The 25,392-nt window shown below is 45.0% G+C and overlaps 1 protein-coding gene across 1 annotated transcript in view; it reads left to right on the forward strand.

The window, feature by feature from the left end:
* Nucleotides 1-25,392, forward strand: part of ERICH6B (glutamate rich 6B) — a 66,157-nt gene that overhangs the window by 6,250 nt on the left and 34,515 nt on the right. The window contains 5 exon segments of the mRNA XM_055359617.2: nt 4,265-4,923; nt 10,589-10,637; nt 14,065-14,234; nt 20,622-20,684; nt 21,313-21,354. Coding sequence (XP_055215592.2) covers nt 4,323-4,923; nt 10,589-10,637; nt 14,065-14,234; nt 20,622-20,684; nt 21,313-21,354 — 925 coding nt within the window. The 5' untranslated portion in view covers nt 4,265-4,322.

Here is a 25,392-nt window from a genome sequence, read left to right on the forward strand (position 1 = left end):
CCCGCTTCAGCCTCCCAAGTAGCTGGTACTATCAGTGCGCACCACCATGCCCCACAGTAAAAATATATTTTACTCACGAACTATTGCAACAGGAGAAAAGAGATCCCAGTATAGAACTGGACTCAATTCTGAATACAGCATGGGCAAATGGAAATTTACAGCCAAGGACAGAGTGGGGAATCAACGGATAGGAAATTAACTCAGAGGAAACATCAAGGCATCATCAGGGTAGATGGGAAATTAACAAGAAACATCAGGGGTAAGGGAGATTCAGGCTAAACCAGCCTGACAGGATTCTTGATGAAGGCAGGCCTGGGGCATGGGGAGGATGAGAAATCTGATCAGGTAACAAGGATGGTCACATATGGAGGATGGGGCAGGATTTTTGCTAAATTGACTTAGCAGGCTTCTTGCTAAAACTGGACTTTATAGAACTACCATTTAATCCAGCAATTCCACTCCTGGGTATCAACCCAGAGGAAAAGAAATCATTACATCAGAAAGATACCTGCAACTGTATGTTTATCATAGCAATATTCACAATAGCAAAGATATGGAATCAATCTAAGTGTCCACCAATGGATGATCAAAGAAAATGTGGCATATATACAAAATAGAATACTGTGCAGTCATAAAAGAATGAAATCGTGTCTTCCGCAACAACATGAATGGAACTGGAGACCATTGTCTGAACTGAAATAGGTCAGTCACAGAAAGACAAATACCACATACTCTCACTTCTGAGTAGGCCTAGAGTGTGGAATAATAGACGATGGAGACTCAAAAGAGTAGGGGAGCAGGAGAGGAGTGGATGGTGAGAAATTATTATTACAAGAAATTACTTAATGAGTGCAATGTATGCTATTTGGGTGCTGGAGACCCTAAAAACCCTGACTTTACTACACAACCTATGAATGTAACAAAATTACACTGGTACCCCATAAATTTTTACAAAATAAAAAAATAAATAAAATGAAACTGGATTTTACAAGGAAGTGCACAGATGAGTCTGGGAGAAGGTTCAGGAGCCTGACTGGAGTTTGGTCAAGCAAAGAATTCTTGTCACCACTCTTCAATTGCTCTCGCCATCCCAGCTCTGTCTTAGGGTGAGGCAGCAGCAGCCAGTGGGAGTTAGAAGTAGACGGCAATAATAGGTGGTGTGTTGAGGTTTTAGATGAATAAAGCTGAAGGGGCCTCCTTTACAATGGAAGAGGCATCTGCAGACATAGCTGTGGTTGGGTCCCAAAGCTTTCCGTAGCTCACCCTTTGCCCCAAAGACAGTGTCCTCCACCATCAGCTCATGTATTATTTATACCTCTCCTCCTCCAAAAAGCACTGGAGGCAGCCTACATGAAAAAACATTCATATACCACAGAGCCATAAAATGAGGATAAAAGGGCAAGCCAACTGCAGGCACAGCTTCCATTCTCCGCTGCTTCTTAACTGTCTGGCAAATGGCCACGGGAATCCTCTTGCTCCAGAGTTGCTTTAATCCTAACACTTTCACCGTCACCACTGTGAAGCAAAACTTATGGAAAGCCATCATTTTGGACTTGGCTCCTGCACTAGGTCCCAGTAGACAAGACCAAATCAGAATGGAGTCACTCATGCTAAGTGCCATATAATCAAACTGAAACTGTAAGGAAACAGATCCCAAAACAGCACACTTTTTCCTGAAAACAGGAGATTCCAGTCTACCTGAGTGAGAATAATAAGCAAGTCTTCTCTCTGCTTTAACCCTTACCAAAAAAAGTAACCTGAAGTAACCTAATGTTAGCCAATCCACTTTTTTTTTGTTTGCTCTGTTTCCGTGTTCCCACCTCACAGAGCCCGCTGTTTTGCTACTGCCTGATGGGAGCTCTCATTCTGTTTGTAGAATGGTTCTATTCATGAATCATGAATAAAAGCCAATTCAATTAATAACTAAATTTGTTGCAATTTTCTCTTTTGATGCCACCCAACACAAAATGCTTCATGTTGGGTTTTAAAACTCTCCACGCACAGGCTCCCCTTTTACTGCTACCATCTTTGTCATCTCTCCGCACGACCAGCTTTCCCTGCCCCAGGCAGATCCGGTTACTCCCTACCCTCAGCCACTGACCTTTTAAGTGATCAGGCTACCAGTGAGGCCTTGTTTTTCTCTCCATCAACTCTTTTAGTCAATTATTTCCAAGATTTATATTTGGTGAAGCTATCACAAGGTAGGTTCTCTGGAAATAGACTCTAAAATGCAAACTGCTGAGATGCAACTGTTGAGATACAAAACGTTTCTTGGGGTCAGCCCCTGGAGGAAAAAGGGAGAGGAAGCAGGCTTGGGCCAGATGGAGATGGCACTTGTGGAGTAGGCTTGGTGAGCCTTGGTCAGCCTGCTAGAGAGCTCTGGGGTGAATGTGACCTCTCAGAGGTGTGCTGCCTGGAGTTGACTGCGCTTTTCTACCTCCACCTTTCCTGGTCCTCAGATACCGGCTGTTCCAAGAATGACATCACTATCAGAAAGGGACTCTGCAGCTGAGACACATCCTGAAGGAGCTGGCAGCTGGGGGCCACCTGTTGACCCACACTCCTCACCGCTGGACGGCAAGTCCTTCTTTGAAAAGGGGATCTGGGCAGTGCACTTCTGTGTTCACTGCCCCAGGCTAACCCTATTGGAATCCAGCAATCCAAGGGCTCCAACAGTGATGTGGGTGGGTAAATGTGCCATTTGCCCATGATGAATGGCCTTGTCCATCACACCTCTCATCTTGGACATCATGCTGCATTTGCTAAAATTGATCCTGGTGGTCTCATCTGGCTGGTTCCCCAGAACAGAGTTTCCCACTCAGACAGCCAGAAAAAGGCAGGCCAAGATATGTATCTCTTAAGTCCCCAGAGCAAGCAGAAGGATTCTGGGCCGGTTGCCTCTTCAGTCTGTCCTGTCCTGCAGAATAAATGTCATTTTTAAACCTTCAGGGTGCACTGCTGTAGAGCCACCTCTTCTTGGCCCTTCATTCAGTCACTGGCCATATGTTTATTGAACATCTATTATGCACCAGGCTCCGAGCTAACCATCAGAGATACGGTGGGGAACAGGTTATAGAAGGTCACTATCATTGAGACACTTACACCTAATGGAAGAGAAAAATTGAACAAGAACACACAGAAATGGACACATAGTTAGACACAATGATAAGTGCTGTAGGAGAGAGTAACAGGGTGGGGGCAGGGAAGGAAGAATGGGGATAGATAAGGCCAGAAAGACAGGCAGGCATGGAACGGACGTGACATCATATTCTAAGCACAACAGAAAGCCACTGGGAGATTTTAAGCAAAGGAAATCCTGATTTGATTTATATTTTTATAAGAACACTCTTTGCAGCAAATGACTAGCAGAGCAATGGCAGGGGTCTCAGGAAACCCAGTAATTCAGTCTAGAGATGGCATGTTCACCATGGGGAATCACAGTGGGCCACAGTGGAGAGGAGGGGGAGTGGAAGAATTCAAAATCTATTTTCAAAAAAGAATGACACTGACCCCACCCATCTTTAAGGAGCTTATACTGTTGGAAGGACAAATGTGCAAACAATTTAATATAGCAAAATAGTTACTTTAATAAAAAAAATAGAGGACATGGATGGAGCAGAAGAGGGAGCCTGGAAGCCTTCCTGGAGGAGTCAAGATGCTCAGTGTTAAAACATATGTAGCATTTGCCTGGTGAGCTGAGGGCAGATGGTGCTGCAGGCAGGGCTGACAGTGCATGTGGTAGCCATGAGGACATGACCCACAGACTTCTGACCACAGGGGCCTTAACTGACCAGAAGCCCCAGCCACTGTGTCCGTCCTATGCTGTGGGAACCCCTTCCATTGTGTTGGTCACTTGTGTTTAGAAATCTGTTTTTTTGTGACTCCTTTCTCCCCAGATTTCAAGCTCCTGGAAGATAGTCTCTGTCTTATTTATTGTGGTAATAAATACTTAAAGAAAAATAAAAATCTTCTCTAGCAGTAGCACCACTAAACAATGATTGCTTTCCAGCCCTCCCTGTTGACTTCATATTGTGCAATAATTTCAAAGGCCTGGTCTTTAGGTGTGGTCTCCCCACCCAGCTCACTGAGGGTAAGCTTCCATTCCCTCTTCTTGTGCCTTTTTCACTGGCCTCTATGTACTGATCTGCATACTTAAAGAGCCCTCCAAAGACTACTGAATGAAATAAGTGAACAAAAATGGGATTAAATCAATATGCATTTGCTATTACTGGCTAATAGGATTTTATTCCTTTCTTGGATACAGGATAACAAAGTGACGTTGGCTGCTGCAGAAGGAGTTCACCACCTACGACTTCCCCAGCATGTCTGCTGAAAATAATCAGTTATCAGGAGCATCACCTCCTCACCCTCCCACAACTCCCCAATGTTCCATACAGAACTTGCCTTCAGAGAAAGAGGATACTGAAGTAGAACTAGATGAGGAAAGTCTACAGGATGAATCTCCATTTTCTCCAGAGGGAGAGTCTCTGGAGGACGAAGAGTATCTGGAGGAGGAAGAGGATCTGGAAAAGGAAGAGTATCTGGGGAAAGAAGAATACTTGAAAGACGAAGAGTATCTGGGGAAGGAAGAGCATCTGGAGGAGGAAGAGTATCTGGAGAAGGCAGGGTATCTGGAGGAGGAAGAGTATATTGAAGAGGAAGAGTATCTGGGGAAGGAAGGGTATCTGGAGGAGGAAGAGTATCTGGGGAAGGAAGGGTATCTGGAGAAGGAAGAGTATATTGAGGCGGAAGATTATCTGGGGAAGAAAGCGTATCTAGAGGAGGAGGAGTATCTGGGGAAGAAATCATATCTAGAAGAGGAAAAGGCTCTGGAGAAGGAAGAGAATCTGGAGGAGGAAGAAGCTCTGGAGGAGGAAGAGAATCTGGATGGAAAAGAAAATCTGTATAAAAAGTATCTGAAAGGTGAGTATCTGGAGGAGGGAGAGCATCTATGGGAGGAAAAGTATCTGAAAGGGAAAGAAGGTTGGATGAAGAAGAGTATCTGGAAAGGGATGAGTATCTGGAGGAGGGCATCCCAAAGGATGGTAACTCTAGTTTACCAGGATGCCCAGGAAAAAAGCACAAACCTGACATAGAGCCAGAGCACAAATTGTCAACTCTATCCATGGTGCTGACAGGGAGGAAGACTCATTTACTGACCAAGTTCTGCTCACAACTATAATACAATAGCCTTGCCCCAAAGCACTGCACCCACAAAGCAGGCAGGAAGACTTCATAAACATAAAGCACCTGCTTATAATAATAATTGCTATTTGTATCTTTCCTTTTTCATATTACACGAGTAATACATGTTCATTGCAAATGTTTTAGAAACTATATATAAGCAGGCCAGGAGCAGTGGCTCACATCTGCAATCCCAGCAGTTTGGGAGGCCAAGGCGAGAGGATTGTGTGAAGCCAGAAGTTTGAGACCAGTCTGGGCAACATAGCCACACCCCATCTCTACAAAAAAATTGTAAAATTTAGTCGGGTGTGGTGGCACACACCTGTGGTCCCAGCTACTCCAGAGGCTGAGATAGGAGGATCACTTGAGCCCAGGATTTTGAGCAGCCTGGGTAACAGAATGCTCATCTCTAAAAAAAAAAAAAAGAGAAGAAGGAAAGAAAGAAACTATATATAAGCAAAAAGAAGACAGCAAAAATCACCACCACTTGACTATCAGATTTGATAATCACTTTCCACACTTTTGATTATATCTTCCCCAGACTTATTTTATATATATACACACACACATATATTTATATACACATATATATACACATACACACACACCTCTTTTATAAAAGGATCATGATTTATATTGTGTTTGTAACCTGCTTTTAAAAATACACTTATTTATATATTTATATAAACACTGTATACTTATATGAATATCATTTAATATTATATACATTCAATATGCTATTAAGCTTTCTACAAATCATTTTAATGACTGCATCACATTGTGTTGTGTTGATAAGCTATAATATTTTTAATCAATCTCCTATTATTGACCATTTATTGCTTCCAATTTTTTGTTACTTTTTAAAAATGGCATTTTGGTGAACTGCTTTATCAGAGATCTCTATTTCCTGGAATACATTCCTACACTCTGTTGCTAGGTCAACAGACACTGGTATGCTTCTCAGGATACCCATTTGGCCCCCTTAAAGGAATCATTTTAGTTTGTGGGTAAGTATTTGACTTTGGAGTGATTTTTCTCATCCAAGGGCTAAATTTTTCCAACACTGTTTCAGCAACTGGCAGTATTTCCTCATGTTGGGTTTTATTATTTGGCAGCAGCCTCCTTGTGCTGTTTGCTAGCAGTGACTAATGTGCTTTTGCTCATATGCCCCTGCAGTGTCTTCTCTTGATGTCATGACTGCATGGCCATATTCAACTAGGTACAGAAATGTAAAGGTTCAGGTCACCTACATCATCTTCATGCTGGCCTATAAGTAGAACTAAACTATTTTTCTGGATCCGGTTCTGCTACCAACTGCAAGCATCCTAGGCAGCCTGAATTTCTGCATTCCTAAAAATCTGATTACACACAACCTACATCCTAAAAGCTGGGCGTTCTCAGCAGCCACACAGACATTTTACCTTTATGTCCCTCTCCATCAAATCAGATGTACCATCCTTGATTCCTACTCCCCTCCTGGAAATTTAGTTGTTGCATTGGAGAGGTAATTCCACTACTGCTGGGAAACTCTCTTTTCTGTGTCCCTACCATTAAGCTCTCTCTTGGAATCCTAATATCCCTGCTGTTCAAGTATCAAATGTAATTCTAATACTGAAAAATAGCATTCAGGGCTTTTTCTCTTGCGCGGTATGAATCAAGCATTCTTAACATGTCCCCTGTATGTGCTGGATCTTTGCAAATATATTACCCACTAGAGTAGGACAAATACAATGCTGTCAAGCGAATGGAACTGTGTATAAAGCAAACACTTTGAAAATAAACATCCTGCTAACAAAAATTGGAGAAGCACTGAAAAAACACTAGGGAGATGCTGAAATGCCTTTCCAGGCTCATGAAAGAATGTTTTGGTCTATGAAATTCTAGGGTTTCAAGACAGATTGTACGAAACAGGTTAAGAAAAAATTTATAAGAAATTTCTTAACTTTTCAAAAAAATATATCAATATTTTTATGTAGAATAGTCTCCTAATACCCTTAAGATATAACTTTGTTTACCCTTGTGTTGAACCTCAGTGACGTTAACAAGAGTGCCTTCCTCACCTATAGCAGGTGCTCAGTACATGTAAATTGAATCAAGTGATCATATTCACTAACTAGAGCCAGTCACACTCACATATACATGGGTGCACACAAATTTTTTTTAACCTTATCCATTAATTGGCATCTATAAAATGAGCCCTAGATATGACAAATGGGCTTATCTCTCATGCTGATGCATTAACTACTTGAGGTTAGTAGTGGAAAACTACGTTGAGAAGAATTTTGAGGCCTTGTCTGGGCTCAGCAGCAAAGAGTGCTGTGAGCAACTAGTGATGTCTGCCACAGGAGCAAAGAGTGAAGGGGGTGCCTGAGTACCATTTATTTATCTACTTAATAGCAGATAGGAGTCTGTCATGAAGAGCACATTTTCCTTTCTCTCAGGAGCTTGACTGCCTGGGTTTGAATGCCAGCTCTCTCTCTTTCACTAGTTGCATGAGCTTGGGCAAGTGACTTAACCTCTCCATGTCTTGGTTGTCTTCATTGTAAATAGGAACAGCATTAAACCTACCTCATAGGATGTGTGGGAGGATTAAAGGGGTTTAATTGGGTAAATCATTAAGAGATATGCCAGACACATAGCATTTTAGGCCTAAAAAAGTGTTAGCCATTATAAGTATTATTATATTACATGATGTATTATTATTCCCTTGCCATTGACTTGTGCCTGGCCACACACCCCTAGCCACATTACCTGCTTTGTGAAATGGACATAACCAAAAGATGAGACACAGTGAACCAGGCTGTGGGAGGGGTCTGCACCCTCCACTCATCTACCCTATAGGCCGGTCAACTTCAGAGATTCCCATAGCCCTGGACAAATCAGGTTACATCAGACTAACAACCCCCACCCACCTCTCTTCCTTAAAGGGTTGATTCCCCCCAAAGTTTATGGGGAAATCCAGTAAATTTGGGTGAGCAACTTGAATATAAATGCAGCATCAATTGCCAGTGAATAATTGGTTAGTCGCATCTGACTGGCCTGCTGGGGTAGTGCAGATTTTGGATGTACAACATGGGTGTGAGTGCTGTGGTGTCCAAGTCAGAAAACCCAGCACACAGTGGAGTCTAGACCTTGGGCATGTCACTTACCATCTCTAGGTTTCAGTTTCCCCATGTGCAAAAACACCTTTCTCACAGGGGGTTGTCATAAGTAAATGAAGTAACATACCTGAAACTGCTTTGAAACTCCCCTGTACCACACAATTGTAAGCTATAAAATACTCTTCTAATCTTACAAGAAGAAAGGCGCTAGACGAGCCTCCAGGCTACATTGCTCTCCTGCTGCCACAGAACATGCTGTAGAGTGAAATCACCCCATAATGAGACCCCCTTTTAGTTTTTTTAGTACCCAAGACATTCCTAATGATAAATTCTGCCCTGTGGCAAATAATGCTCTAGAGATGTCACAGTACATTGATTTTGATTCATCATGTTTTTGCCTAATCTTTTGATATACATAGTGCATCGAATTTTATTTTCTTTACCCTGCTAGATCCTCCTTGGCAGCTCCGAATGCCGTCTGGCCTAAATGTTGTAATTCAGTTGCCATTTCCAGTTGAGAGTTGGTGTCCCAACTACCATTTCCAACAGGGAAACTGGCAATTCTGGAAATTTCAGAAGAAAGGTGCAAGAGATACTAACAAGGCAGAGATGAGAAAGCCAGCCAACTTTTCATGCAAGGAAGTTCACCTCTGTGACCTTGAGTCAGCCACTGGTGGATGGGGGAACGCTGAGCACCAGAGCTGGTTGCTTCTGCCTCCAATGTGCTCCCAAAAGAACAGAATCATTTTCTGCATCTGTCTTGTCCCAGTGAAAGTTAGGGAACATAGTCTAATGGCATAGGGTACATATTGTCTATTTCACAATCTGTATCTCCTTTAATTGTCCCAACCATTATCTCTTCCTGCCCATTTCACAGATGAGCAACTTGGAGCTAGAAAGAGGGCATGTGACTACTCCAACGTCACAGAAAATCATTCGAAGGGCCAGGACAGGCTCCCAAACTTTCTCTCCTCTTCTAGTCGCTTCTCCTCCTTTCCTCCCTTCCTTCCTCCTTTCATGCTTTGTTTCTGCTTTTTAATAAGTTGTGTACCTATTTTAATTTTAGAAAAGTGACATCAAAAAACGAATATCTTCTTGTTCCTTTTTTTAAAAAATGAAAAATTTGAACAGTAAAAAGTAGAAAGACATCCCCCAACCCACGAACATTCAAATATAAATAAAGCTAATTCACACATAAGTGATTTGTATTCTGTCTCTCTGCCGCCATTGTTTGCATTTTTGGTAGTGATGGTCCTTGTTGTGTGGTTTGGTTTTTACTGTTTTAAACATGCTGTCTATACAAGTTAGTACTTTACTTTTGTAACTTAGTATTATAACTTCACCATTTGCCCATGTTGCTTAATTTTTAGATACATCATTTTATTTTTATTTATTTTATTTTTTTGAGATGGAGTCTTGCTCTGTCACCCAGGCTGGAGTGCAGTGGTGCAATCTTGGCTCACTGCAAGCTCCGCCTCCTGGGCTCACGCCATTCTCCTAACTCAGCCTCCCAAGTAGCTGGGACTACAGGTGCCTGCCACTACGCCCGGCTAATTTTTTGTATTTTTAGTAGAGATGGCGTTTCACCACATTAGCCAGGATGGTCTCGATCTCCTGACCTCGTGATCCGCCCACCTCAGCCTCCCACAGTGCTGGGATTACAGGCATGAGCCACCTCACCCGGCCAAGACATCATTTTAATAGCCAAGGGATGTTCCTCAATAATATTTTCTTGCATGGGTAAGCTATGGATAAGTGGAAGTGTTCACATTTCCCTTTCCAATTCAAATGTTCTGGTTCTCGTTTCTCTACTGCTTCCCCTGTTGCCATTTTGTATTATCAGAATTGGTGGCATAATTTATCCCAAGTCTACAAGAAATTCTTTATGCAATATCATTCAAGGCAAACAATCAGGTGATTATGTGACACAAGCAGGTCCTTTAAAATTAAAAATAATTCTTAAAATACATATATCCCCTGCACCTCAGTCACCTCTGCTGGACCGATGTCCTTCATCCCGATACAGAAGTAGGCTTCTAGGATAACCATAGAGATAAGCAAAGCAAACTCGAATTTCCAAAATCCATGATTGCCTGAAAAGTATCTTCTTGAGTTCTCACTGATTTTATAAAATTTCAACCTAGTAATTTTTAAAGGAAACCATTAAGAGACAATACTAAAGAAAAGTAAAAATAGAAAATTTCTATAACTAGGGCCCTCTCCACGTACTTAACAACGTATTTTTAAATAGAAAGAAAGATGCTTTTTTGCCAATATTGTTTTTTTATTCTTTTTTCCAATAGAACCCAAGGCAAGTTATTCATCACAAACCATGCTTCTTCGTGATGCAAGGTAATAGTTTTCTTTTGGGATAAATCAGGTGGAAACTCCTGCTTGGGGACAATGTTTCAGCAGCCCTTGGAGAACCCAAGACAGGGAGTGGCGTGGAGTAGGGGAGGAAGAAGGAGTTTAGTGGGGGCTCCTGGAAGTTACAACCCTGCTTGCCTCTGCCACTCAGTCACTCACAGGGGAGAGGCAGGTCCCAAGATCAGAGTCCTGGGTACTCAGAACCACTAGAGATGAAAGGGGCAGAGGTCATCTGAGTCTGGAGAGAAGGTCTCAACCAGGAGAGATCGCAAAGGGCTCGCAAGCAGTGCTCTCAGGGGAGCAGATGAATGAATGCCCCCAAGGGAAGGTGCAGTCTGTCCAGGAAGAGAATAGGCTCAGGCATATTTCCAAGGCTTGAATTCTCATTCAGTGAATACTCATTAAAATCTTGTGACAGGACTTGGCACACACTAGATGGTCAATGAAATATCTGTGGAATAAGAGAGCCTCTGTGGAATATGCTGGGCCTGCTACGTGCCCAGCTGCAGGGGTCACAAGCTTTGTCCTTGACTTTTTGTCTTGTCCCCTACACTTTCTCCCCAAAGGATAATTTATCTCCACTAGATCTAAAAAAAGCACGGGACCAGTTTGGTTATGGCAAGAAGCAGGAATGAAATCCCAGTTTTGCCAAGTAGGGGACCCATAAGTTACAACTTGAGGGCACAGGGCTCCCACACGCGGCTGTCCTTTGACCCGGCGAGGCGGCCCCCCTCCAGCCCTGCACTGGCCTCTCTGTTCCCCACTGCACACCTCCAGGGGCACCACAAGGCCTCTGACAGGTAACTCCACTGCAGGTGATGCACAAATGAGGGAGTGGCATTCCAAAGGCCCCCGTTCACCCCGATCGCTGACACTCAAAGCAAGTGAAGCAATGTGCCCAGACACAGTGAAGGGGCCCGACAGTGATGTGACCACCTTAAAGATATTGAGAACTGGGGCTTTGGAGCCAGACTGCCTAGGTTTGAAACTCAGCTCCTCCACCCAGGCAGCTGTGTGCTACAGGGCAGCCACTTAATCTCCTGGTACCTCAGTTTCTTCATCTGTAAAATGGGGAGAGGAAGAGTTCCAGCCTCACGGGGTTTTGGTGAGGATGAAATGTATATTTACTCAGTGGAAGGCTGAACAGTGGCCAGCATATAGCACACTCTCAGTAAGTGCCGCAGATCTGTGTCATCCTCCGTTCTGCACCCCACGAACCGCCAGGTAGAAAACTTAGCATGCCTGGAACAAGAGTCAGGATTCCTGGTCAGCTTTATTAAAAACACACACACCCAGCCAATCCTTTGTTCATATTTCAGCTGAGGGGGTTTCCAGTGGGTTCCCAGGGCCCATGGAGAGCTGTGAGGATCAGAGAGGCCCTGGGGGGGCCTTCCTGGTGTCCACACCAGGCTTGGGTCCCCAGGGGCCAGATCTGGGCCTCCAAGTTCTGAGAGGCCCAGGATATTCTTTACATGAGAAAGCTGAGAACCCAAACCTTCCACAGACTCCTTTAGGCAATAAGTGTTACATTCACACGTGCACGTGTGTGACAGGCAAGGGTTGGGGAAGGATAGCAGGTACAGATCAAGCATGTCATGTGTCCCTTATAAACAGAAAGGCTATCAGCCACCCCAGGCCTGGAGCGGCTCCCTCTCTCACTTCCCCACTTACCGAAGGTCCTCCAGGCACATGCCCGGCCCTCCCCTCGCTAAAGCACTACAGAAGCAGGCCTCGAGCGGTCCAACTCCCCAGGATCCAGGATCCAATGGCTCCTCCCTGTGTCCTCTCCACTGCAACATAACACAGGGCTAGTGTTCAGCCCAGGTGGCTAGAACCCGGCTCTGCTTCCCGGCAGGTGAGCCCTGGCAGGAACCCCAGAAGGCCCTGAGATGATCCAGCCTGGAACAGGCACGACAGACAGTGTCTGGGGGGAAAAGTACATGATAATGGAAATGACCAGAGAGGCCAATATTGTGAGACAACTCTCTAAGTTTGTTTGGCAGATTTGACTTTTCTAAGTCCTTTCATGAGGACTGGCATCATCTCTGTGGGTCCCAGTGGGCACCAGGTGAGTGAGGTACGACAGTCATCATCTCGCTAGAAGGATAAGGAAACAGGCCCTAGAGAGTCTCCTCACCTGGCCTTGGGGCCTGGAGCAGGGCAAGAGTTGACATGGGCCTAAGGAACTCACCTGCATCCGCCTGTTCTTAATCCCTGCGGTCACCTGACCTAGGACCCAAACATCTGGCCACTTGCTCAGGGACCCCTTCTTGATGGTGTATCCTAAGAACTTAGCTGCTAAGCCCCAGGCTGCTGGGCTGGCACAGACCCAAGCTCCCCTACTAGTCCCTCAGAGGCACCTGCAAGATCTGCCTGAAACTCCTACAGACCCTGAAGGGAGACTTCCCAGGGCACCCACCTGTGAGAAAGAACAGGTTTCTGCTCTCTCCCTCCACCTCTTTGCCTGAGCCCTTACCCAGACTCCAGCCCTTACCCCACTCGCTGCCCCTACACTGAGTTCCCTGGTGCAGATGGGGACAGGCCTAACTTACTTCGTCTGCAAGAGCAATAGCAAACAAGTAACTTACCCCAAGTGCCTCTACTATGTTGCAAGAGCCAACATTTAAGCTCAGGTGTCAAGAGCCGACACCAAAGTCTATGCCTTTTCTACCAACCATAGTCACCACCTATTTATATGTTAGGCATCTTTCCTTGTCCCATCTCTGCCAACTGGGCCAGTTGACATGAAATAACTCCAGGGCCAAAACACCCCAAGGACCCCTCTCATTCATTTGAATTAGTTTCTTGCCCCTAGTTAAAAGCCAGAGACTCCTGAGAAAGAACATAGTGTGGGTTGATGTGTCAGGGTCATCCCTCTTGATCCTAAGCTACCAGGTAGTGGAGCCTGCACCTCACACCCAGTGCCCTGCCCTCAGGCCCTTTGGAAAGCCTTTTTGATGGTGGTGGTGTTTGTGGTGAGCCGATTGCAGGGACAGACCTCACTGCTTGATTTTAAACTGCTGCAGCATCTAATTCAGTATCTTTTCCACTCTCCCCAAAACAACTGTGAGGTAGGGAAAGGCACTAGAATAAGCAAGGTTTTGAGCCAGGGAGGAAGGAGAATGTTCTGGAACATCTGTCAGTTATGACCATCTGGCCCAGTGACCTTTGAAGGCAGCCACAGACCCTCTCACAGTTTAGTGAAGCAGCAGCGGCAATGTGTGGCTCTGCTGCCCAGAGTGACACACTGGCCTATTTTTCATGATTCACAGCTAGTCTCTTCAAACCTTGAGATGTCCATCATCTGGGTCTGGACATCAAGAGCACCCCCTCAACCCCTAGCATGCCTTAGAAGGGGTTCCTGACCTGGCCCCTGTTTGGAAGTTGACCTTCCTGTTCTCCCCTCTGACAGGAGTCCAGACGCTGGCCCCTCTCAGGTGACCACCTTCTTGACTGTCCCGTTGACTTTCACTACCCCTTCTCCTGTCTCTGAATCTGCCACAGAGTCTTCTGAGTTGCTTCTGACATTGTACAGGAGGAGCCAGGCCAGTCAGACAGACTGGTGCTACGACAGAACTGCCGGTGAGGGAAGCTGCGCTCTGTCGGCGAGGCGCGGCCGGGCTCTGTGGGCTGGGGGAGGAATGGTTTTGTGCATGTGAAATATTGTGGCTCGAGTATTGCCTTTCATGCTAATGATATCCTACTGTTTCTGTTGCCCTCTGAGGTCTCATTTTGGGTAAGATGTTAACTCCTCTCCTAGCCTTGCTTCCTGTTTCATCCCATCCTAGACCCCCCTCAGAGAAAGAGCATCAGCAAAGTGCTGAAACAAATAGCTTCTTCCATCTTTCTGTCTCTTCCCCTGTTTTTCATTCGTCTTCCTATTCTTGTTCTACATGAACACAGGCACAATTTCCCTCAGGGACACAGGCCATTTTCTTCCCAGATTACACACTGGCTCCCTGGGGTGACAGGCCATATCCAGATAATCATGTGGAAAATGGAAAATGGGACATGGGCCCACCTCAGACAGTCTCAGTGTGGGGTCAAAGCCAGCCCTGATTCAGAACCCACCAAAACTATCCATGTAGTGAACTTTCGTGGCTACAGCTAAGACACACAGGAGAGAGTCTGGCAAAATTGCATTAAGGGTCTTCATTCTCTACCCAATTAAACCCCCAAATCCTCACTCTGGGACCCTGGGGGTGGAAGACCGAATAGCATTTCTTGCCATTATTAATTATTTAAATCCAGCTTTAGTGGGATCGACCCATCCCTGATTCACAGATTTATTTCACATCTGTAGTCATGGCAGCAGTAAATTAGATTCCCCCGTCACCTCCCCTCCCTGCCCCTATCCGTGGCTGCTAAATTTTGTAGCTCCAATGTGGTTAAATGAAATTAGGAGCCAGAAACCCTATAAGGGAGAATGGAGAGGCAGAGGACAGGCACACACCGCCAGCATGTGCTGAGGAGTGTTTCACAGGCTACATCGGTTCACTGGGAACCTTTTTCAGCGTGTGTGCTCCCACGGAGCCCCAAGAACTGGAGCCATCTCAAAGTCAGTAAGCCTGACCACCGAGAAAATCTGAGCATTTATCTAAATATTCATAAGAAGGATTCTGAAAGTCATTTCCTGAGTAATTGCCAGTCAAGTGCCAATGCTAAGCTTGAGAGGATGTGGGAGAGGAGAAAGGTAATGGGAAAAGGCTGGGGTATGCAACAGAGGGGACTCGAGCCTGTTCACACCACTGTGGACGCAGCCCCGAGAGGGGCCCCATTGAAATCATTGTTTCACTGACCTTTCATTAGCATTATTAATAGAGCTAATTATGTCTGTATTTCATTGAGGTTGTAATCACCATGTATATTCAGTCTGTATGGGCACATTTTGCAGCTATGTCTTGGAGTTCCTTAAAGCCAACATATACTGAGTGTTTAGTAAAAGTCTGACCACCCACAGGAAATGTCCACTGATCAAATATTGTGACATTGGTGGCTTGAGTCAAAGATACGGACTGTGTTGGAGCCTCTAAGCCAGGCTCAATGACACCCCAGTTTCCTGCAGTTACTTAGGGTGGGGGGATGGTCATTAGAACAAAGATTGAAACAAAAGGAAAGGCAAGCAATTCCCTAAAAATTCATGGAGGTTTTTCTCTCCCCTTCTGTCTATAGTTTCCAATCTATCTTTCTGGAGAGCATTGGTGGCAACAGGTATATGATTGTGTCTGGCCAACAGAATGGCGCAAGTGTGACAAAGAGGGACAAAGAATGAATAGATTTAGCAGCTCCTGGGTCCTGGGTCACCATTAAATGCCATGAGTATGTTTATGGGCTAGACAGCCAGTCAGCTATCAAGAAAGCCATGGAAAGGAATATTCCATCTCCAATGGCAGCCTTCTATGGTCAGGGAAGCCTAGGTCCTGTGAGCCCTGCTGAGAGAGGGAAAAGGCAACCAGCTACCTAGCCACGCTCTCTACCAAGCCATACTGTGAACTGACTTTGAAATGCTCCAGTTTTCACTCCAAACAAGCATACTCTGATGAAAGTCCCAAATGAACCAAGGAGCACTGAGCAGTGTCCATGTTCCCTTGCTTGGTGTAAAACACAGGCTGGCCACATGCCTGAAGAGGGCGACAAAGAGGAACCAGGAAGCACAAAACTCCAGGAAGGTAGGGAAGTGCAAAACCCAGTCAGGAGGAGGTGGAGGAAAGGGACGCAGGAAAACCATCCGTGCAGGAGGGGAAAGCGGTCTTCCTGCAGGTGGGGTACACATTACTAAGGATTCCCAAGCATGGCAGATGCAGACAAGCAGAGCTTTCAGCCCAGGGAAGAAGCCGCCTGGTCACTTGGAGAAACACAGGTGACCACAGCAAACACAACCCAAAGAACTGGGCACGTGGAGCTGAGGCCAGCAGGAGCCAGCAAAGAGGAAGCCAGGCATGGGCACTGCTGCTCCAGGAGGCCCAGAACTGGGTTTCCATGTCACCAAGCACTCGTGAAAATGTAGCTTTTCAGCGCTTATCAGAACCCCTGCCTGAAACATCCTGGAATCTGCATTCTTAACCAGATCCCCAGAGGATGCTTGGGGACACGAACAATGAGGAACTGGAGAACCTCTAGTTTAAGATGAATTGGTTTCAAGGCACCCGCTTCCAAAGCATGATTTTATTATGGAATTGTTCAACCACAATGAGTCAAAAATTGTGTTCCACATGGCTCAGCCTTTCTCGACAAATAGGACTTTGGCCAAATATGGAGGAAAAAATACCCAGGTAAATACTTGGGACCTATGACTCCAGAGGGTGGCAGGTCTGACATGGAAAGGCTGCAACAGGCACAGGAAATGCCTCGTGATCCATATGAGGAGACGCTCTGGAGCACTGGAAACACTAGTTATGGCCTCATGTGTCTATCCAGGCACAGAGCAGGATCATAAACCAAGTCAGCCAGAAATTCTAACACAGAGCATTACATCCATGCTCACAGAAATTCTCCATACTTAGTGCCTGGCACATAGTAAGCACAAATGAATATTTATTAAATACTTGTGAAATTGTTGTTGAATGCTCATCTGATTCAGGGATAGATCATGGTGATAAAAGGGTATATCCTACTACAAAAAACCAGCATTCGTAGGAAAGGAGCTCTGTAGATAGAACTATGTACACAGAGAGACATTGTGTGTATAGAAATGTGGGTGAGAATACACAGAGGTGTAAGGAGAGGTCAGATGGTGTATTAGTCTGTTTTCATGCTGCTGATAAAGACATACCTGAGACTGGGTAATTTATAAAGAAAAAGATGTTTAATGGACTCACAGTTCCATGTGGCTGGGGAGGCCTCACAATCATGGCAGAAGGGAAAGGCACTTCTTACATGGCAGCAAGCAAGAGAGAGAACTGAGAACCAAACAAAAGAAGTTTCCCCTTATAAAACCATCAGGTCCATGAGACTTATTCATCACTACAAGAACAGTATGGGGGAAACCGCTCCCATGATTCAGTTATCTCCCAGCAGGTCCCTCCCACAACGTATGGGAATTACAAGAGCTACAATTCAAGATGAGATTTGGGTAGGGACACAGCCAAACCATATCAGATGGGGAAGAGGACTGAAAGCTCTCAAAAGTGCAAGCTGGTGTGCTTCCTTCAGTGGACTCAGATTTTGAAATATCACATGCAGAGGTTAAAAAGATGAGGATGCTCTCAACAATAAATGTAGGAAAATGGCTGTGAACTTTAAGAATAGTGTCAGGAAAACTGAATCAATCCCAGGATAAACATTCTTACCAAAACATAATAATAATAATAGTGATCATACAGGCAGCAACAAAAGACAGAGGCCCATTTAAAATAGAATTGAGCCAAAAAAAATCAAGACAGGCTAGTACTGTTTAGTGTAGTGTTGATGAATGATTCAGGGAAAAATCAAGTTGTTTAATTGCTATTTAATTTTGACTTACTATAAAAGAAAATTATCCTCAAACTGAAAAGAGTCCAACAAAATTAGGTGAGAAATAGCAGGAACTAAAGATTGGTGAAAAGAAATCAAAAGAGAATGGTAACTGCTGTCTCCTCATCTGGATAAAATATACTCCAGAATGTGTACGTAGTGAGAGAATAGCTTAATCATGCTTCTGGTTTTTGAGGAATTGTGGGAAGTTGGTGAAATGAGTCTGTGACCAATCTGGGATAAATACTGAGAGCAAAATGACCACAAGAAACCAGCCTAAGATCAATAGAAGCCAATTACATAATACTGGCTTTTAGGTCGCTTTTTGGCAAGGTTATCAGATTAGGGAACTGTGGAAACCCCATAGGGCGAAATTCCACAAGGCATTTCATTTCCAAAGGTTTCCTGATGTTCCTGGACAAGATAGAGATATATTAGGTGGGTGCTACTGTAAGATGATGTCATCACTAATAACTGACTAAACAGCACCTCAAGATGCTGTTTCATACATCAGAGTCAACCCAGTTTCCAGCAGAGAGCCATGGAGCTCTGTCCAGTACAACATTTTTTATAATAGGCTTGGATGCAGATTTAGAAGGAATATTTATATTTTGTAGATGCCCTGAAGCTGTTGAATGCTGAGGATAACATAATCAGATTCTAAAAGATTTTGGCAGGCAGAAACATCAGACCAGAATTAGCTAGATGAAAGTTATTGGTCACTGATATCAGATCCCGCTATCAGGCCCCCAAAAACAGCAGGCTGGAGAAGTGCAGAGTAGGGAAGCCCTGTTTGTTGTTAGATGCTTTCTTCAACCACAGCCTCAATAATTCAATAGTATAACTGATGTCACTGCCAGAAAAGTTAACACAACCAGATACAACTGAAAGGTTATGTAGAGAGGATTTCATCCTGCTGTGCCCCGCAATGGAGTGCCATCCCTGGAATGGCACGTTCAGTTTGGGGGATACCACACTCTCTAAGAACTAGAAGGAGCTTGGTGGGGGCTCAACAGAAGGGCTGGTGTCCTGGACAGTAACCTGGAGACTACGTCACACAAAGAACTGCTGAAGCAAAGGAGGATGTTAAGTCTGAAAGACACATGACTCTGAGATGTAAAAACTGACTTTAAATATTTGACAATCTGCCACACAAAACCAAGACGTGAGCCTTACACTCCAGACTGAAGGGCTAGAATAGGACACTAATGCAATCCTAGAGAAATATTTTAAGAAAAGAAATTATTCCTAATAGTCAGAACTGTGCCATGGCACAGTGAGTTTTCTTGAAATTGGAGAGCTCCTTGTCTGTAGAAGTGCCGGCCTCTTGCTGAAGAACTAATAGGCACTGATATGGCAAGTGTTCAAAGTCCTCTTAACGCCACAGGCCACAACACAAGTTTTTGTTTTTGTACCCTGTCCATCTTGAATTTAGGACACTCCCATAAGCTAATGGAGCAGTTTACTTGGCTTTTTCATCATGGGCCTATTAGTCCCTGCTATTAAGAATGGAATGGACCAGGCGCGGTGGCTCATGCCTGTAATCCCAGCACTTTGGGAGGCTGAGGCAGGCAGATCACCTGAGGTCAGGAGTTCGAGACCAGCCTGGCCAACGTGGCAAAACTCTGCCTCTACTAAAAATACAAAAAGTAGCCAGGTGTGGTGGCACACGCCTGTAGTCCCAGCTACTCAGGAGGCTGAGGCAGGAGAATGACTTGAACCTGGGAGGCGGAGGTTGCAGTGAGCAGAGATCTCACCACTACACTCCAACCTGGGCAACAGAGTGAGACTCTGTCTCAAAAACAAGAATGGAATGTAGGATGTGTATGTGTGTGTCTGTCTTTGAGTGTGTGTACACACACATGTATTTAGCATTCAGGAGTAGGAAGACAAACACTAGGGAAAGAGGCAAAAAGGAACAGGGATCATAAAGTTCCAGAAGACAGAAAACAAGGGTAATCAAGAACTTACAAAAGTCCTAAATATATATATACAGTAGCTTCCCATTGCAAATCTTAGCAGATCTATCCTAGGCAATCCCCATGTTTCCCATCCAGTCCCCATCACACACCCCATGGCCACAGAGCAGACACACTACTTTGTACAGTGACAGGCACACCGCATTGTGTGTCTACATGGCCTTGGAGCCACTTGGTTCTATGGTTCCTACAGCAGGAGGGATACCTCTAAAGTCTTCCTCTTACCCTGCCTCAGCCCTTCCAGCTATTCTGAGGACCAAAACTAGCCTCATGGTAACCAGAGGAGAAGGCCACAACAGGGTTACATTTTCTGATGACTAATTTATTGCAATCCTAGAGTGATTTACCAAAGCCAAAGAGGGTGGGGTGCAGTGGGGCATCTATATATGCCAGCTGTGCCACCAGCCTCAGTTCCCCCCAACTGTTGACCAGCCTTGGGTGCCAAGAAAGACCCTGGGCCCCCACATACCCAGTATGAACCCACTGGAAAATGTAAGGTTTAAATCATTAATAGCCACCCTCTTCTGCCTTTTAACAGTAAAATCTTTAAAATTGAAATCAGAAACAGAGCAAGAAACCACCACGAAGCCGGCTCCGGAAGGTAAAGTTTATGATGATTTTAAATGATCTGTAGAAGTTAGTCATCCACCCCAGAGAAGGTAAGAAGCATAGAATTAGCCTGCCCCCAGCCAAGGAAAGCATGCTGTTGGCCATTTTAGAACAGAGCAGGCTTAATGGAGGCCAATGGCCAAGGCATTATTTCTGGAATTTAATGTTGAGGCTCCAGGCTCAAGTAACACATTGAACCAGAAAGTTAAGTGCTCTGGCATTTTGAAAGGAGAGGAAACAATATTTATCACTGCAATTAGGAGGGTAGATAATGTTGTTACCCAAACTTAGTTCATGCAATGACATTTACTATATCCCTACTGTATATGAGGCAGGATATAAAGTAGACAAAACCCATCTCACCCTCTCAGAACCTGAACTCTAGTGGGCAAGATACAATAAGAATAAAGGGAGGGGAATCAATATTCGGTGAGCATGTTCTGCGGGCCTCCAACTGCTGAAGATCAAGGAAGCCTTTTATCCCAAAACACAGGCACTCCACCCTGAGGCTTCCCAGATATCTAGGAGATGATTTTTAAATTGATTCCATAAGGGATTAAAAGGTCTGGACTAGTTCACTATACCATATCCTGTTAATAATTTTTCTTATTCTTTTTTAGAGCATGTTAACACTAAAGTATAGCAAAAGAAGGAAGAAAACGGTGAGCATCTGACATAATACATCCAAAGATCCCTGCTTTCTTCAGAGTGCCCTGGGTGGGGAAGGTGCCCCTAGCAGGTGGCTCCCTCTCTGATCCAGCATGACCCAGGGCCCAGAGGGAACTGAGGGGCACCCTGGGCACACGGACCCCAAACCTCCTCAAGAAGGAGGCTAAAACGAGAAACAGAGAGAGGGTCTCTGAAGGAACAGGACTGTAAGTCCATCTTCCTACTCAAAAGCTTGGGATAGGGACTCCCACATTTAAGAGCATCCAGGGAGTTGCTGGATTCCCTGAGGCCCTGGAAGCAGGGTTTGACTGGGATACCTGCACCTCCCCCGATAGACTCAGGGTCCTATGCCATATTGGTAATGGGTAAAGTGGAGCCCCTACAAATGGTGCAGTAAGTGTTTATTAAATGTTTATTAAGAGGGGGCTGGTTGAATCCTACGAGGGGGAAGAACAGGGGAGAATCCTTACAGCAGCAGAATCCCAACTTGTGAGCACCACTCCACAAAACAAAAGCCTGCAATTAACCAGACCCATCCTCATTAGAACACAATTTAGGGACTAAGATCTGTTTTACTTGAACATAGGGGTAGTGGGAGAAGGGTCAGGTCTTACACACACACAGCAGCTGCTTATACCTCCATCCCCACCCCATGGCTTATCAAATAAACTCTTGTAAACTCTAGAGCAGGCATCCCACACAACCCATTGCACCGCCAGAAAGGTACTACTGATCAACAGTTTTCTCCATCTTAATCCATTTCCATGGGCATTTTAGAGCTACGATGTTCAAACTTTAATGTGCAGGACAACTACCTGGTAATCTTGTTTAAAAGCAGATTCTCATTCAGCAGATCTGAGATTTGAGATCTGACCTTTCTTTTTTCTTTAGACAGGGTCTCACTCTCTTGCCCAGTGGCATGAGAACAGCTCACAGCAGCCTCCACCTCCCAGGTTCAAGTGATTCTTCCACCTCAGCCTCCTAAGTAGCTGGGACCACGTGCATGCCACCACTCCTGGCTAATTTATGATTATTAAAGAGATCAGGTCTCACTCTGTTGCCCAGGATTGTCTCAACTTCTGGGCTCAAGCAATCCTCCCTCCTCAGCTTCCCAAATTGCTGGGATTATAGGCGTGAGCCACCGTGCCTGGCCAGATTTGGTCTTTTTAACAAGCTCCCTTGTCCATGGACCACACTTTGAGTAGCTAGATTTTAGAACAATTTATAGATTTGTGTCCATAGCAGCCACCAGCCCAACCCAACCCTTTAGCCATCTGCCTAGGATAGTAGGGAATTCACTGTGAAACATGGAGGAGGTAAAAACAGGATTGAGTTTCATCTGTGTGCTTGTCAATCAGTGGCACTGGGTTGCTCGTTTTGGAGCTAGTCCTGGGCTAGTCACTTACTAATCACTTACTGCTTCTCCCCCTCCATTTCCTCATCTATTGTTAAAGAAAAAATTATTCATTAACATTTGTTAAAGCACAGTAAGAGTAAGTAGACTTTATTCAGAACCACTGTGGTAAGTTTAGAGACCACAGCAATCAGATTTTGCAGGAGGAGAAAGAGCTTGGGCTCAAGTCCAAATACATCATAGACAAGTGAGAATTTATACCCAAGGAGCAGGGTAGAGGTCAGTGGATGGAAAATCACTAAGAGGAAACATCAGGGGCATGGGGAATTCTGAGTAAACCAACCTAATGGGATTCTTGCTAAAGATGCGTCAGGTGATCAGATATTAACCAGGTGATGGTGGAGGATGAAGAACCTCATTAGATATCGAGGGAGATCAGATATTGAGGGTAGGGGTTCTTGTTAAACCAACTTAGCAGGGTTCTTGCTAAAACTGGATTTTATAAGGAAGTGCACAGATGGACCTAGGAAAAGATTCGGGAGCCTGACTAAAGTTTGGTTAAGCAAAGAATCTTTGTCGCGTAATGTGGGAATTATAATATTTGCCCCTCAGGGCAATTACACACAGCTCATTTATCCCAAATTCAAGAATGGTAGTTCTGTCAAGAAAAATGTTAAGAGGCTGGGTGCTGTGGCTCATGCCTATAATCCGAGCACTTTGGGAGGCCGAGAAGGGAGGATCACTTGAGCCCAAGAGTTTGAGACTAGCCTGGGCAACATAGCAAGACCTCATCTCTACAAAAAATTTAAAAATTAATCAGGCATAGTGGTGTGTGCCTGTAATCCCAGCTACTCAGGAGACTGAGGTGGGAGGATTGTAACAGTGAGCCATGATCACAACACTGCAATTCAGCCTGGGCTACAGAGAGAGACCCTGTCCCTAAAAAAATGTTTTAATAAAAAAGAAAAATGATAGAGGAGAGGCACTGGAATAAGGAAGAGTTAAGATTTGTTCTTAATCCCAGCATTTTGGGAGGCTGAGGCCGGCAGATCACAAGGTCAAGAGGTAGAGACCATCCTGGCCAACATGGTAGAACCCCGTCTCTACTAAAACTACAAAAATTAGCTTGGCATGGTGGCGCATGCCTGTAATCCCAGCTACTTGGGAAGCTGAGGCAGCAGAATGGGTTGAACCCGGGAGGCGGAGGATGCAGTGAGCTGAGATCGCACCACTGCACTCCAGCCTGCTGACAGAGCGATACTCCGTCTCAAAAAAAAAAAAAAAAAAAAAGATTTGTTTTTAATCAGTCCAGGAGAAGACATGCTCCACCTGGGGAACAGTGTGTGCTAGCATTGACCTACATTAGCACTGGTCCTCTGAGCCACCCTCAGGATGAGTCTTATTGTCCCATTGCACAGATAAGGAGCTGGGGTGCAAGGGGGACATGCAACAGTGACATGCCGGAAGTGGCCCAGGTTCCAGATGACAGAGCCACCACTTGAACTTGGCCTGATACTCCCCCCAGGCCCTTCCCATCCTCTCATGGAGTGACTTCAGGAGGAGATAATGATATCACTAGAAGAGAGGTAGAGGTTGACAGATGTCCCCAAAGGGAAAGTTAATTAGAAATAAGGCTTTTTCTTCTCATTCAGCCCCAGTCACGACTATGATACTGCTTATTACGCTTGACATGTTGACAGTGCCCAGCCACGTTAATAAGCTTAATTATTACATTGACTCGAATGTTTCTGAGCACCACTGTTGAGTATTCAGTGCTGCCCAGTTCACCTTATTCCCGTAATAAACACTTCCTTTTGTACCAGCTCACATTATGCATTATTCAAAAAAAAACTACTAAAATATGGCAATCGCAAATGATGGGAAGTAGCTGAGTTACCAGGGCCGCAGCCATACTCATCTCCATCTCGGGCAGGCACATCTGAGGCAGGCTCAGAGCACCTTCCATGACAGCCTGCTCCTTGGTCTCTCAGGCCCCTTTTCTACCAGTTCATTCATTTCTCCTCTCTAATGCCACCCACAAGGAGCTTCCCCAGTGCTTGTTTGAATTCCCAAGGATTCTTGCTGGGTTTTCTTCAATGGTTTTTAAAAAATGTCCTTGGTCGTTTCCATGGCAGACAGTTCGGGAACACATAGTGTTTTTAGAATCAAGCTGAGCATGCCCTTGCCTTTACCCTGTTGTGGGTACCCCAGTGGGGGTGGCATTGTGTGCACCTGTGGGAAGTGATGGAAGAATTGCCAGGGAATTCTGGAAGCATGGGGCCCACATCATACGCGGCAAGTCTGTCAGGCACAAGCCAAGGCTGCAGAAGGTTTGCAAGTAGAGAGGCCCCAGGACAGTGTGGGTAAACGCAGCCCCAGCCCAGTAAAATTCTCCATCCCAGGAGGAGCCCAAAGGAGTCAGAGTTTTTGCTACGGAGCCAAAATTGGGAAGAAGAACAAAAGTAATGTGTAGAGATCACAAAGAACATCCCATCTCTGTCCCCAAAGGCATAAGAAGGACACAAAATCAAACAGGATATCAGTCTAGGGCCAACCTGGCAGGGTTCCCAGGCTCTCCAGAGGGGCTAGCTGGAAAGGGCTGGTGTCATCAGAAGCTGAGACAATTGGCCACCATCATTTTCCTGGGGGCCCAATTATCATGCCAGAGCCAATTCCT

Source organism: Gorilla gorilla, chromosome 14 (genome assembly GCF_029281585.2).
Source record: "Gorilla gorilla gorilla isolate KB3781 chromosome 14, NHGRI_mGorGor1-v2.1_pri, whole genome shotgun sequence".
Taxonomy (NCBI): Eukaryota; Metazoa; Chordata; class Mammalia; order Primates; family Hominidae; genus Gorilla; species Gorilla gorilla.